The sequence below is a fragment of the Hydra vulgaris genome, chromosome 12, assembly GCF_038396675.1.
Source record: "Hydra vulgaris chromosome 12, alternate assembly HydraT2T_AEP".
Lineage (NCBI taxonomy): Eukaryota > Metazoa > Cnidaria > Hydrozoa > Anthoathecata > Hydridae > Hydra > Hydra vulgaris.
In genome coordinates, this window is record NC_088931.1 from 30,662,548 (window position 1) to 30,679,370 (window position 16,823).

The window sequence follows — 16,823 nt, forward strand, 5'->3', positions numbered from 1 at the left end:
TGTCAATATTTTTTTTAAGCAATTATTAGTAAAAATACTTTTGAACGCTACTGTATATTGATGAATGACAAGCCTCTCACTGAGCCCTCTTCTTTACATCTTCTTAGTTTTTGCTCCCTACTGACATCTCATGGAAAACATATATACAATTGAAATTAGCATCTGCCATATATACAATCAAAATTAGCATTTGCTAAGGTTGCTTCTCTTTATTGTGGTTGCTATTTTCTTACCTGATTCCATTCTTAACCTCTACAAATCTCTTATTCTTTAAGCAGTGTTAGTGTTAAATGGATTTAACTATGTGTGATTGTGTCTGTGTTTGTGTATGTATAATTAACTTAGCATAAAATCTTATCAATATCATACTGAAACAGAGAAACGCAAAGGCTTCAGTACATACATCAACTAAGGGTTTGGATTTAGGCAGTTATCATTTAGATATGAAGGACTTTATTACTGCAAAAAATAAAATGCAAACAATATTAATAAATATTGATAAAGCTAAGATAATAACTTCAATTTTAATTACTTTAAATTTAACTTTTGATTTTAATTCTCGAAATAAGCAATTTTATATACATTAAAAGTAACCTTATTAGTGGCTAATGGCTACACAACTGCAAAGTAAAAATTTCTCAAGAGATAATTTTAAAGTAAGTGATGAAGATGTTGGAAAAACAATATGGATACTTTGATAGATAACTAAACGTGAATACTTTGCTAGAAAACTCTGTCTTGAGCCAGTAAAGATACACACAAAATATCTACAACAAACTTACAAAACCATCTCAAAAAAGTGAATCACATGGTGCTTAGCATGATGATTGCTTCAACTTAGACTGTTAACCATGAATCTACAACAGATCCAACTCAAAGGTCTGTAAGACAACTTTGTATTACTCAAATAATATGCTTAGGAAAGAGAAGCTCTGTATTGAATCAGAATTGATTTGTTTAGATATACCACATTGTGTAAAATAAAGGTTTTACCATACTTTTAATGAATTTAGCTCCATATTATATAATACCTAGTCAAAAGCATTTTTCCGCAAAAGAGATAATATATGAAACAATAAAACCTAAAGTAAAGAATGAGTTAGAGCAGATTTCATCACTTAAAGTTGTGATGGTAAACTTGTTGAAATGCTTATATACATACTGAAACATAAGTTCTTAGACTGCATGTACATCAGAGACCTTTATTTATGCAAAGTTACTTGATTATGTCTGTGAAATAACAACCAGAATCACACTGTGATGAACTTCAAAAAGATTTTAATGGTTTTCAAATATATAAGAATAATGAAAATGAAAATCTGAAAATTACAATAATGCTTGATCCATGTTTTAAATAAAAATTTGTTGAAGAAACTAAAACATGTTTCAACCATCATCAGTGTTCATAGATACTAGGCATCAGACACTTTTAACAACAAATTATTTATAAACATTGAAAAAATTTTTATTTTATTCTATTAGAGTTATGGTCAAAATCAATACAACAATATAAAAGTATAATATATTATAATGTAATATACAAATAGTTGACACCATTTAAGTCATAAAATAGACAAGTTTTGTTGTAACACAAGATAAGAACAATATGCAACAAAATAAATATTTCAGTACATTTAACAGAATAATAATTTACTATTTAAATCAAATCTATCTGGTCATAATCAAATAACTTTAAAAACTATTTATCAAAAAAACATAAACAAAAGAATTGTATTCAAAGTAAACCATATATTCTTTATGTAAACCATTACCATTTAGTTTTAATAAACTTTTTCATTAAATTGGTAAATTGCCACATTACCAAGTTCATGGTTACATGGTTACACTGTTACATGGTTACATTGTAATTAATCTAAAAAGCATAACTATGTATTAAAAAAGTTTTTTAATTGTGTATTAAAAAAGTATTTTTTTGTTCAAGTTTTCAAGTGGAAATAAATACAAAATTTTGGGGAACCCAATCTTTTTTTTTAATTTATTTTTCTTTTGATACATTTTTTTTATTTATTTATAATATCAATGTTCAACCAGGAAATATTTATTATTGCCAATAAACATTTTATAGTTAAAATAATTTTAGCTATAAATTTTAAAAGACAATGTACTAACCATCTTCTGCAGTGTCAAGTTTCATTTTGCGACCAGCAAAACTTAACTCATTAACATAGTCAACTTTGGTTGCAGAAAGCTGTTCAACAAGACTGTTTATTGATGCCATTTACCTTTAACTGCACAGTTGAGTCTAAAAAAAATGCATTAAAAAATAAAATACTTTTTAACAAAAGCTTCTATAAAAATTACTCACATTTAAAAAAAAAATTTGTAGAACTACTAAAAAAAAATTAATCAAAATGTTTAGATTCTATTACAGCAAATTACAGATTCTATTACAGCAAAGTCTACAGCAAACAATTATTATTATTAGAGCAGTTTTTAGTTCATTTAAGAACTTATTTTAACTGTTGTTATTTCCTTGACTTTGCAATTCTGTGAAAAAAAGAGAACTGGAATGCTCCAGTTGCTGCTCGAGCAGTAACCACTAGACAAAAAAGCATTAGGTTTAATACCTCTATTAAGTTGTTTAGGTTTAAGTAAGTCAAGTTCTCACAAATTACAATAAACAAAAAGGGCCACAAAAACTACCTAGGAAAATAGCTTCCAAAGTAAATGACCTAATCAGGCTAATATGTGAAATTAAAAAGATATGAAATAAACTTTCAATGTTTATAATTATGTTTATCATAAACATTTGAATAGTTTAAAAAAAAAATTGTTAATTACTAATTTATTAAACTAGTTCTACACATAGTTAGTGTAAATGTAGCTTCTGCTTTTGTTTTTACTGCCAATTTTACTTATCTAAATGCTAATTTTATCAATTACTAGTTGTTAATTCTAAATTATACTAATTTTAAACAGAAACTACTAATAGTAATAACTTCAAATAGAAATTATCTGACAAAAATACTTAATGTGAGCCATGTGTAGCATTAAAAGCTCATAAGAAATAGCGCTGATGCGGGTCATGTGTGAATATGATTCTATACCACTAAATGGTTTACACCAAATTTTCTTATTAGGTAGTAATTTATAAGTAAATCTATAAGAAAATTTGAAATTCTTCACTAAAAATAAACTTTCAGAAAACAGAAATTCTTAACTAAAAATAAACTTGAATCCTCAGAACTTACATGTGCATTAATGAACAATTATTATTACGTTTATTTACTTGGGTAACTACGATATACGAATTGATAAATAGCTATTGTAAATATATATTTTTTATACATATCGGCAGTATGTATAAAAATATTATTGCAAAATTCTAAAATGTGTAACACCGCATGCTAGTTAAATGGATCATGCATTATATTTATAATAACTTATTTATATAAATTATCAATGTTATTTTATAACTTATTAAACTATCTTATGAAATTTATCAATAAGGAGTTTTCATATGCTTTGATACTTCTATCTTTGTCTTAAATAGTAAACATAAAAGAATATTGTAAATTAACAAAATTCGCACATGGAAAAGCTAAAAAAGCCCGCCGCTGTAAACATAAAGTAGATTTTACGCAATCTTTAAGTTAAAAATAAATTCTACTAAGAACAGTACAGACTATAAATAATATTTATTTAAAAAATTTTTATCTTAAATTTTTAAATCTTACTGGTTATAACTTTTTTTAATTTTAATTTTCACAACCAATAATTTGTAATTTTTATTGGTTGTGAAAATTAAAATTCAAAAATAGTATTTATAGTAGCTTTTAAAATACAGTGAAGTGCTATAATAATGATAGTTCATGTTTGAAGTTATTTATATTTGTTGAATTATCGTGTTTTGGGTTAAAATGTTCCATGGTTTGACGACATAGTTGGTAAAGAATTGACGCATTTTGAACAAGTTGCGCTTTGAGTTGCTTGGTGTGTCTGCGAGCTCGAAAACTGTACTTTGATGACGTTGAGGTTGGTAGACGCTGAGGGATCACAAAGTTAATTATGTCAATCTTGCGGTTAACTTTGTACTGTTCAATAAGATCTGCTCTTTCTTGTTGTTTGCTTAGCGCTGCCAGGCTTAATTTTGATAGTCGCTGAGTGAAGGGTAAGTGCTTTATGGTAGAGATGTGTTTCGTGGCTCGTTGTTGAACTTGCTCGAGTTTAACAGTATCTTGAGCTAGATATAGTAACTAGGTTTGTAATGCAAATTCCAAGTGTGTACGAACAATGAAGTATACAATGTGCGCCATAGAACAAGGCTTCGGACTCGAAAGCTACTCTTAAGCATGTCAAGCATACGGTCTCCAGCTAATGAGACTGTGAATACTTGTTTACTGACCTTTAGATCATTAGTTATTAAAAGCCTTGATCACTTTCTTATGTTGTGCACGATAGCTTTTGCAGTTGACCAACAGTGTCGTTTATTGTGTAAATTGCAGTGGATCTTTTGTTGTTGGACTATTATGCAAGATGGGTGGAGTTGTGTTACTAATGATCCGACTATTGCTTGCATAGGACGGATTTATGTATAAACTTTAATGCATAACTGATTGTGCATCAAATAAAAAATAGCCAAGTATTGTACCTAACTCCCTTGTAACGTCATTAAAGATCTTAAGAAAGTATTCGCTGTAGAAACAGGCAATGAAAATAAGATGAAAAAAATGAGGGATTTAATCAAAGAAACATATCTAAATATTTTAATTTATGGGTGTTCTGCACACTATTCAAATCTTTTAGAAAAGAAAGTAACACAGTTGATATCTATTGCGAATATTTTTGCAATGCATTTCAACCACATGTAATAATTATGTTGTACTTGTGGTTTATCAACTTCAGAAATTAAATATTAAATTTTTCTATTTCTATGAATGCTACCAAACAATACCCGCTGGAAACAGGACTGCCGAGAAAGAGAGGCAAAAGGGGCATACGTACCCCGGGTGCCAAGATAATAGGGGCGTTAGAAGATGGAAGACAAAAAAAATCGTAATGAGATTTTAATTACAAAAAAGTAAAAAAATATTTTTATTGATGAGGTAAGAAATAAATTTACTTGGTGCATAGCAATTAAATATGCTTTATTTATATTCCCAAAGAATTATAGTTTGAAATATATTTTTTTTTTTTTCTGGTTGGTTGGAACCAAACAAAAAAAAAACTTTGAATTGTTTTTATAATGACGACGTTTAATGTGGCTCGTTTAAAAACTTTTTAAAAACCTTTTACCAACTTTGCCAAGGCATTTAACACATTGTCACACAACGACTTTTCTTAAGATTTTTGCCTGTGGTATTTCAGGCAAGTGGCGTCCCTCAAGGATTAGTTCTTGCATCACTGCTATTTGTGTTCTTCATCAATGACTTATCAGACTCTAATTAAAGCTATACCAAATTATTTTAAAATAGTTCGTATAGGTTTAATTAGAAAAGCTTATACAAAATATCGAAATCAATCAATTTTCCTTTGATTATTAAAAATTTCAAGCTTTCATCGACAACACTGTAAACTGGTTGCACAACTGTTTTGTGAGTTTAAACTTTGAGAAGTGCAAAGTAATGCAAGTTAGTTGTCGGAAAATCTAATTAATAATGCCATGGCAGACGTTGATGGTCGGGTTAACTCAAGAGGTTATTTGTAATGTCGGAGCTTTTCAGCTATGAAAAACTGTAGCAGCTGTTCATTAAACAACCTCTAGATTTTTGTGCGCAAGCCTGGTCATCCCCTTCTCAAACCAGAAATCGCTCTTTTTCAACAACACGCAATATCGTTCAATATTGTTTAATTTATTCTTAGACTATATTTTTTTTTTTAAGGTGCCCCAAGAAGTCCTAACGGTCTTGTCACAGAGCACCGCGGAAGTGTATTTAACCAGGAAGTTCACGCCTCCTTCCTTACGGTGACGCAAAATTAGGTCCAAAGCTCGTTTCGATCTTGGATCTCCTGCTTATATAGCAAGCGCTCTAACCACTGTGCCACGGCCACACAAAATCATATATAACCTATACATCGTATCTTTTTTCACGCTTTCTCATTAAATTCAGCATATAATTAAAAAAATACCTGTTTTTAAAAAACAACGTTGTATGTCGTTGGAGGTTTGGAAGCGCAGGATATAGTTGATGTACCTACAGTAAATTCTTTTAAAAGTATTTTTATAATACTAATTTGATCGCAGCAATCTCAATTGTCAGCATATGAAAACCTGGTGCAAAACGACCAAGGATGACTGCTGCTGCTCTAAAGCTATGGCTTTAGTTTCAACCAAAATATCGAATCATGATAAGCAGATGACTTGTCTTGACAATGAAAAAGAATTTTTTTTTTAATCTATTCATTAATTATTTTAATACCCATTATTGAGTTTTAGAAAACCTGTCATTTCACTCTATTTCTGTGTTGATTCGGAAGCTCGGTATTCTGACTTTGTGTAAAACACTGGCATCATGAGGCGTGCATGTAATCACAATTGAATAAAACTATATTTTGATTTTGCTCCACATACAGCCATCGAAGCCTCAGTCACGAGCTTGAAACACCGCTCCACTGATTGAATATGGCATGAAAGTCTTTCAAACTCAATTGTTAGTTGTCTACCACTTAAATATCTTCCTCGTACACATCAGCTATCAATGTTGGATCAGTTATTTTATTGTCTTTCCAATTAATGAGTTCTATGTAATCATGTGCATCTAAAGATGAGTTTCCACTTTTCCGTTTTTCTACAGGATTGGGAAGGTAAAAATAATCACATGAGCATGCGTAGTTTTTCTTTGTACAAATTAAAACTTATACTACGCATGCTCATGTGATTATTTTTTCCTTGCCTTATCTATTCCTGTAAAAAAACGGATGAGTGGAAATTCACGTTAAGTTAAGCTTAAGCAAACTTAAAGTATGCAGTGTGTGACATTTTCCAGTCGCAATTTAAGAATGGTTCTTAATCTTAAATTACGAATGGGCTGGTGTTTATCACTAGTTATTGCTAGTGAGAAATTTTCTAGATGAGTAAAATAGCCGTTACGTTGTAATAAAGGACCTACGATATCTTGCAATACTTGCAATAAGTAACGTGATTGCTGAATAAGTTTAAAAAGATGTCGCACACCATCTTTGCATGAAGGATGCATCTTAATACTAAACCAAACAGATGAATAAACTCTCATGGCATAAGTTACTAAGTGTGTCAGATTTGTTGATGGATCCTCGCTTGCCACATACAAGTTTATTTGCTGTTGTTCGAACCTCTAATTTTCACAATTTATAAGTGTCTTACCAATTTTTGGCCTGAAAAGGCTTTTGGTCCTGAGGTTGATCCATCCAAATAAAATAGCAGATGTCAAACACGCACTTACAGGTGCAGATGTCAAACAATTTATGTCTAGCATCTTCTTTGAAAGCATTCACTTTGCCATCATAAATGCTGCGCTTGATGTTTTACAATAGTTTTCTGTATTTATCATGATAGAAGCCAATCATCGCGTATGAGTGATTGCCAGTAGTGACGCTTTCAACCATATTTTTTCAACAGTTAATGCAACCTTCTCAGAAATCTCTGTGATAGCTCTTTTGTAGCTGCTGTTGGTTTCAACTGATGTTTTACAAGCTAGTAGGGTTTTATTACATCTTCATATGTAGGTAAAATAACTATTGGCACCATTTTAGGTATATCAAGACAGGACAAGTCACCATAATCAAAGTTATGAAATAATAATGCATTACTTAACTGGATGAAGTTACATATTTGTGTTTTTCAGATGCAGTTCCATCTGGAAAAAAATATTAAATATAAATCCGTTATTTTAACCAGATGTAGTTACATACAAGACTTTTTTCAGATGTATTACATCCGGAAATAATTTTTCCAAATGATATTGAACTTGGAGAAAAACAACTAGGTGTAGTTACATCCTCCAATGACAGATCCAGGAATTTTCAGGGTGGGAAAAGGATGTGGAAATATTTTTGTATTATGTACCACATTTGCGTCTCCTAAAAAAAAAAAGATCCCCAATTTCTAAAATATTTTAGGACTTTTAGACTCTGGTGGAGGGATGCATGATCCCAGCCGGCAAATTTAGTTGTAAATGCGCATTAGAAACTCATTTAAATACGTATCGTCGTGGTATGTATGTTAGCCATTTTCTCGTGTCGAACACGCATTAAAAATACGCATTAGATGCGTATAAAGACAGGTATACAATGCGACGCCTACTGAGTATCAAACTCGCATTTGAAACTCTTGTAAACACGTATAAAACACGATAACTAGAGAATATTCAATACGAAATTTTCCTGGTATTACATGCGCATTCAAAACTTTCCAGAATACGCGGTATTTACGCATATATGTTAGCCATTTTATCGTGTCGAACGCGCATTAAAAATAGACATCAGATGTGTATAAAGACAGGTATACAATACGACGCCTAATGAGTATCAAACTCACATTTAAACACGTATAAAACGCGATAACCAGAGAATATTCAATACAATTTTATTAACTATTATGAATTCATAACATAATGATAATGACTAGCAGTAAGCAACCCGTAATACGGGTTATGAGTTATTAAATCATTAATAACAATAAAAACACATTAGTAACTTTGATATATTATCTAAAAAATTAAATACAAATTTATCTATAAATATTTTAACTTTGAGTCCCTATCAGCAACGTCATTGCTTATAGTTAACGACATAAAGACCGCATTAACATCAGTTGAGTTCTTTTTAAAATCTGTCGCAACACAGGTACCAGAAAAGGAAAGTCAAGTAAAGCCTGCAAATACCTAAAAAGAGAAACGAAAAAAAAATTACAATTTTTAATTACAAAAGTACTATATGCATTTTATTGGTAGTAGAATTAGGATAATAATAACAGAAAATATATATTTTGTGTCAACAGAATAATTCAAAAAGATTATAAAAAGGCTAGACAACACAATGTAGTAACACTGGCAAATAACACTACAACTTAATAAGATATTTTATTAACTTAAATACTTGGACTAAAAAGAATTCATTTATTACAATAATTGAACAATCAAGGGACAATTATAGTTAAACAATTTGAGCAACAATATCATAGAATAGCAAGCAACTCGTAAAATATTTGTTATTATTATTTGTGGTTTTAAGAAATACGTAAGAGCTCAGTAATTATATAAGTTTCATTAAATTTCCCTCTCATCTAATTGAGAGAGAGAGAAAGAGAGAGAGAGAGAGAGAGAGAGAGAGAGAGAGAGAGAGAGAGAGAGAGAGAGAGAGAGAGAGAAGGAAAGTGTTTCCAAAGCAGCATGTTAACAAAAGTAAAAAAACACGGAATAAATAGTATTAACTGGTTTTATTATGTTACCAGTAAACAAAATTATTTTTACCTTGATTAAAAGCTAATTTCCAGCATTTCTTAATTAAGCTCCAGCTTCTCTCTAACCGTTGACTAATGATTAATTGAGTAAATTTCACATCATACTAAATTTACAAAATTAAAACCATGTTTCAACAGTTAGCTAACTAATCAAAAGATGACAAAGGGAAGACAAACTAAAAAAAAGAAAAGAAAAAAAGAACATAATTATGATAGAAATTATAAAAAAAAATAAAATTATTTAGATTTAAAAGTGTTAATTGTTACTATAAATAGCTAAACTCATACTTTTCTTTGTTCTGAAGTGTCTAAAGTAAATCCAAATTAACAGACATTACCACTGCTTGGCACTGAATACTGTCAAGTAAGTTTTCTGCACGCCCAGTTACATTTCTTGCATTTCAACAACAATTAATTTCATCTTGCCTAGATCTATTTTTTTCATTTGACAACTATTTTCAAGTTGCATTTTACATTAATAACTTTGCTGAGCCTAATACTATCTATTTCAATTTCACTGTTATCATTAAACATATTAGCAGTAATCTTACTATTGTTACAATTGAATAAATGAATATAAAAGAATCTTACAAATTGTGATCTTTTCTAATCAAAGACTTCATTTAAACTTAAGATTTATTGAAATCTATATTTTTACCTATGTTTATAAAAAATTTGTTGAAGTTTTCAGCTATTTTTTTCTTATCAAATATTTGTTTGTTCATAGTTAGCTTTAATCTATTCGGAATTGTGGTGTTTTTTTGTAATTGTTTTTTCCCTGTAACTTCTTTAATTACTTCCCATGTCTTTTTACTATTTCCAATCATTAAACATATTAGCAGTAATCTTACTATTGTTAGAATTGAATGAATGAACGTAAAAGAATCTTACAAATTGCGATCTTTTCTAATCAAAGACTTTATTTAAACTTAAGATTTATTGAAATCTATATCTTTTTATATGTTTATATACATAAGTCGTTTATCAAAAATAATAAACAATATTTATTTACATCAATTATTTTTAATTTAAAAATGAATCTACAATGCACAAAATTATTTTTACCTTAATGAAAAAAAAAAAAAAATGCACAATCTTGTATAAAATATTGAAGCAATGTCAGTCAGTATATTTTACACTAAAGTAAATATATATATATATATATATATATATATATATATATATATATATATATATATATATATATATACTGAAATATAGGCAGATTTAACTTTATAAACTTTCGTGTCAACAAATTACAGTCAGTTTTAAATACAAAAAATATATATCTAATATAATATATATCAAATATATAAAATAAATCCAATATAATTAAAACAAAATAGTAAACTTACTCATACCAGTATCAGTTACACCGTGTGAAGTAACTACAAAACACGGTTCAGTTCTTTTCAATCACTCTAAAAAATAACTTTCAGCTCTTTCCAATAGCACTAAAAATAAAACAAAACTTGCTTAGCTAAGTTGCCTAGTTTATAAGAATCTGAAAACAGATAAGTAAAAAACCAAGTACAAACAAACATTTATTTGTCAATACTACTATATTTTAACAAATTAAATAAAACAAAGAATAACGCCAATTCTCCTTAAAAGCTAAAAAAAATTTTCAAGTTAAATTTGCTTGCAGACCTTGCTTGTAAAATAAAATGTGAATAAGAAACACATTTAGAAAAGCCTAGAAAAATTCATAAAAATTTACATACATTTTTTCTTTTATATCGCATAAATCCATCATATGATAAATCTGAAATGAAAAAATGTAATTGATAAGTAAATACAAAGAAAAACATCAAATATGAATCGAAAATCATTATATCTGATAGAGATAAGATGTCATGATAAGAGAGTAGTAGTTGTTAAATAATGTTATTTCATGTTAGCTTTTAGAAACCAAATCATGTTGGTACTTCATGGTTCTAAAAATTCAAATTGAGATATAAATAAAATGTATATACGGCAAAATGATTTTTCTTGAGTCGCTTTTAGTGAATGATTAAAAGCAGTGAGTTTCAATAATAAAACCACTTATAATTTTAACAATAGACACCAACATAAAGGTAAGCCAAATGTAACAACATTGGTAACATAAAAAACAACTTTACGCAAAATCTTGCTCAACACGTTTGCCAAGTTGCACACTTTGAAAACATGGAAACAACATAATATAAACATATATAATAACTATAAAACACAATACATTTATTTAACTTTATATAACATATATAAACACCTCATATAATATTTATATACACAATAGATACATTTTATACTATTTTAATGACACATTTATAAAACAATTACATAACACATATTATTACATACATATATTTATCAAAAACTTTTTAACTTTGAACATAATATAAACATATATGCAAACTATAAACATATATAACCTGAATTGCACGAACAAAAAATTTTAAAATAACATGAAAATATCTAAAAAGATTCATATATATATTCATATATAAAAACATATATGTTGTAATAAAATATCAAATTATAATTATATTTAATTTAAATCAAATACTTATTAATAATTATTAAAGAGCAAAAAACAGATAGAAGAACTGCAATCGCTATAACAAAATTTAACGTTTAGCAACAATAAAATGTAAGTGTTGGCTCGAAATTTTAATTTATTTTTCTAAATTTTTTAAAACAGTACAAAAAAAAGGTAATAGCATAACAGAAATGTTAATAAAATAATAATCAACATAATAAAATAAGCAAGGTATGAAATGATAGGATTTATAATATATTTGAATTATATTAATTTAGGACTTAAATTCAAACTAAATAAATTTAAAAGTTACTTTTAAATTTATTAAGTTTTATGAAGTCCTAAATTAATATAATTCAAATATATTTTAAATCCTATCATTTCATACCTTGCTTATTTTATTATTTTATATTATTTTATTATTACTACTTTTAAAGTAGTAATAAATATTTTTATGATAAAGTTTTAGTATCTTTTTTAGTACAAAAAAAGTACTGTAATTGTATTGGAGATATGCGATACTGCTTTAGCAGAACGATATCTCTTCATACAACTTTTCATTTATTCCTGACTATTCCTTTTCATTCCAGACAAACTTTTTACTAAATTTCTTAAAGTGAAAACTTTTTAATTAAAATTTATCTTTCACAATTTCAGATTAAGCATGCGCTTCAAAGCAAAGATTTTCGTTTTTCCGTTATATGTTAATATTTGTATAAAATCGGGTACGATATCGTATCCCATTTTGATCAAATATTAAATAATACGTATTTTTGATAAATAAGTGGTATTGAACTCGAATTCGAAACTTAAAACTAAATGCGTATTTTTCTGGTATCAACGGCGGTATGTTATACGTGATCAATACTCCGAGTATTTACAATACTAGATATGCCGACTGGGATGGTTCCGTCACTGACATCCTCCTAAAGACGTTGTTAGGGTCATTGGATTTCCAGATATTAGACAGATGTTGTCGAAGTAAAAAAAATACAGATGATCTTGGACAAAAGTGTATAGATAAGCTTGGACTACTCTATTGATGTAGTAATCTTTTACCCATGTTTGAAGGGTAATTTTAATTTTGAATTAATATTTGATTCGTAATTATAAATGAATGGGTTATTTAAAAGTTTAACAATCCAATTAAACTGATGTTTCTGCGTTCTTCAATTCTCTGCTGTATCAATTTATTAGCAAAAAAAATTATTTTTTTTGCCAAATTGTCAAAGATGATACACCTTCTGCATCAGGAAGGGTATTTTTACTTCACCTCTCTTTTCCAACTTTTACTAGTTGTAACGAAATTGCATTTATTACTTCATATTTTTCGAGAGTTTCTTCAATAACAGTTTTTCAATAATGCCAATAATAACTTATAATACACGTTTTAACATTTTATTGGCACATTTCCAATTCAGTATTTTCATGTGGATGCTTCTCATCTAAATCCATTTTTTTGCACTCGTTTTTCAAATGACGAGGAAACCCACTCTAAAAAAAAAAACCTTTGGCACATTATTTTTACACTATAACTTTTACAAGTGGCAGATTCTCCAGATTTTTTTTAATATTGAAATAAATGACATATTAATAACAACAACAAAAAATACATTGTTAAAAGTAATTCTAGGGGCCTTCCATAAAAGACGTCACCATTTCTTAGCTTCTCATTTGTTTATAATTTAGGCATTTTTATTAAATTTTTTTACATGAATTACATTTTTCTGTGTTCGAATATCATTCAAACACAGAATTAAAACAAAGAAAGTTTATTGGGTATTTCCACGTTTGTTTCAGTTGTTTATTCTTGTAGGCCTCCGTGTCATATTACTTTTATTTTATATATTAAATTTAATCAAAGTGTATTATGGGAACTTACCTCACTCTTCGTTCATCCAAAGATTTTTTAAATAATGGTCAATAATTATGATTGGAATAGGGCAGTCTGATTTGTTTGAAATAGTAATATTATTTGTAGTAATAAGGCCTTCCGTTTTGAATACGTCCTCATCGAACCATTCAGCAAAAACCGCGTTCTCTTGTACCGCGATTACGACCATTAATTCTCTTTTGCGTTTCACGGCGATTCGAAAAGATCTAACTTTTTGTTGTTGTTGTTTAGGTGCCCTAAGAAGACCTAATGGTCTTGTCACAGAGCACCGCGGAAGTGCATTTAACCAGGAAATTCACGCCTCCTTCCTTACCGTGACGCGAAAATATGTCCAGAGCACGTTTCGAATCTGGTTCTCCTGCTTCTTAAGCAAGCGTTCTTACCACTGCGCCTCGGCCGCCGCACTTAACTTGCGAAAGGGCAATAGCCATTTGGTTAATAAAATTGGAATGAATAATGCTGACAAGATTTTCAAAAATAACTTGGGAGGCAAAGTAAAAGTTACAATGCTTACAGATTCTCTGAGACAAACTTGATTGCACAGAGAGACAAAACAAATCGTAAGGAGGAAGTTTGAATGATTTCTATGATTGAGGAGTGGTTCTCTGAATATAGGAGGCAATGAGAAAAAATACAGAAAGAAAACAATTCTTGCTGGTGACGTCTGAAACGGCTACAGCTTTTTAAACCATCTTCTGATTAGCAGATTGGAAAAGATGGAGGCAAAAATCGACCGGGAATAACATGGAAATAAGAGCTCTTTTTCCAAGAACAACATCCAGAATCCTCATATTTCACAATTTGCGTAAAATATTGGTTGGTGCGCACATGAGAGGCAAACCATTCTTGATCCTTTGAAAAGATCCTATGACAAGCATCGAGCTCAGTCTTGCAGTCTGGATTGATGTACTTAACCGCTGTTGAAAACTGATCGAATATCAGACCTGAAAAGATTAAGACACAGATATTCCAGCGAAATCAAAGTTCTGTTTCTCCAAAAGAAGATCCACTGTCCTACCTTAAATATAAGTTGCAATGCAAATAATTAGTTCCTTAAGTCTTGCGATATAATTATATATATATATATATATATATATATATATATATATATATATATATATATATATATATATATATATATATATATATATATATATATATATATATATATACAGTTGTGGATAAAATAATAGTAGTGGCTAGTAAAACAATGATTTGTGATAATAATTTAATGTGAATTTAAATATAATTTAATAAATTTAGGCATAACAGTAATACAAACACTGAATAGTGAAATGGGAGTAAAAAATGTTGGTAACACTGTTCAAATTACTTTAGGGAAGTCCCAAATTTTATATACGAACATATCTAGATTTGTAGGTTAAAATAACATATCTGTTGTTTCCTATCAATTTATTTATATTAGCTTTTTGTTTATTTGGTTTTAGTAAGGCTAATTAAGGTGGTACATAGGTATATAAAACTGAAAAAATCAATTTTTGGAAACTATACTTATTCTATTCAAAATTTACTCTAGATTCTATTTATTGTAATATCTTTTAATAAAACCCTCTGTAAAGGCTTAAAAATTTGAATTTTGTACTAGTACTTTATTTTAAAATCATTGCAACGCCCTTAGCAACAACATTTTACCCTTACATTAACCCTATAAAAAGTAGTTTATTTTATTGATTCTGTATTTATTATCCTTTATAAAAACGTAGTGTGTATGTAGCTTTATATAAAGTTATTACATAATGACTAAACGATATAATTTCAAACCACTAATCACGTTTGTTAGTTTTAGAGAAACAGTATTTCTTAAGAACTATTTTTTCTTGGAATAATATTTTTATATGGGTTCTTCTAAAAGAAGAGAAAAAAAAGGATTGTCTGTTCGAAAGTATTGGGACGTAAAAAATCAATAGATATATCTTCTTCAGAAACAGGATCGCAGATCAGGATTTTTCTGATTCAAACTCGCGGTTTGAATCAGAAAAATAAAACCCGCATACAGAAATGAACATTAAAGCTAGTGACAAAGGTAAAAAACAAAGAAAGAGATTTAGAGCAACTAGAAAAGGTTTTGATGACAAAATTAAGGACAAAGAAGGCAAAGTTTATGGACAAGGAGAATTTTAAATTTAATATAATTTGTTTTTTGACTTTACAATTGATTTTCTCCACTCAAGGTTTTTGGATCTTCTGGCAAGGATTCTGAAATAAGTATTTGAGCTTTTTCTATCAAATTTGGACCAAGTGTTCCCTGATATAAGTAGAATGTGCTGAAATTCAGAAAATGTTTAATATTTTATTTTAAAGACTTTAATTTTATATTATTCAATGAAAAATTTTGTCGTATTTATTGTGTACATCTGCAATGGAGTAGTGTGAAGTAAGTATTTTGAGAACCTTTTTATTTTTAATTTCAGCACATAAAGTACCATATAGACTTAACTTTGTGAAAGTTTCAGATGCTAACTCTTTTTCGTTTTTTAGTAATCTTTGCCAGAATATAGTTCCATTTTAGCTAAAATTGGCTTTAATTAGTCCTAATTAGGTACTTTTTTTTTTTTATATATATCATTTCAAATGTCCAATAACAATTTAGAAACATAAAATATCAAAAAAAATACTATAACAAACAAATTCGTCTATTTACCTATGTACCACCTTAAAGGTAAGATTAATTTTAGTGTTAATTTAATGAAATATATAAAATAATCGTATAAATTTATTTTAAAATAGAAATTATGGGTCGTGCAAGCATTGTAGTGCAGAAAAGAGACAACTAATCATTAAATTAAAACAAGAAGGGAAAACACACAAATTTATTCAAGAGACATTAAGTTGTTCTCATATGATGATTAGAAATGCTCTAAAACGGAAAAATGTAGGCAAAACAAGGGGCTGAAAACAAAAAACGACTGAACATGAAGACAGATTGATAAAACGTGCTGCTGTTGCCAATCCTTTTGTAACTTCCCGCCATATTAAAGAAGATTTAA

At 28.6% G+C, this 16,823-nt stretch overlaps 1 protein-coding gene and 1 long non-coding RNA gene across 3 annotated transcripts in view; both read right to left on the reverse strand.

The window, feature by feature from the left end:
• Nucleotides 1-3,519, reverse strand: part of LOC100214528 (ran GTPase-activating protein 1) — a 63,318-nt gene extending 59,799 nt beyond the window's left edge. Inside the window, exons 1-2 of one of the 2 annotated variants that reach the window (XM_065812889.1) lie at nucleotides 3,213-3,519; nucleotides 2,131-2,263 (exon numbers count right to left, since the gene is read on the reverse strand). In XM_065812889.1, the coding sequence (XP_065668961.1) occupies nucleotides 2,131-2,239 (109 nt within the window). In that variant the 5' untranslated portion in view covers nucleotides 2,240-2,263; nucleotides 3,213-3,519. Of the gene's footprint in view, nucleotides 1-2,130; nucleotides 2,264-2,989; nucleotides 3,124-3,212 lie in introns of those variants that run through there. The other variant, XM_065812890.1, reaches the window with a different exon arrangement.
• A 5,108-nt stretch (nucleotides 3,520-8,627) lies between these two features.
• On the reverse strand, nucleotides 8,628-12,187 carry LOC136088650 (uncharacterized). The gene is made up of 3 exons (XR_010642358.1): nucleotides 11,125-12,187; nucleotides 10,756-10,854; nucleotides 8,628-8,822 (listed from the first exon to the last, which is right to left on the reverse strand). It is a non-coding gene; the product is annotated as an uncharacterized LOC136088650 (long non-coding RNA).
• Between the last annotated feature and the right edge of the window lie 4,636 nt (nucleotides 12,188-16,823).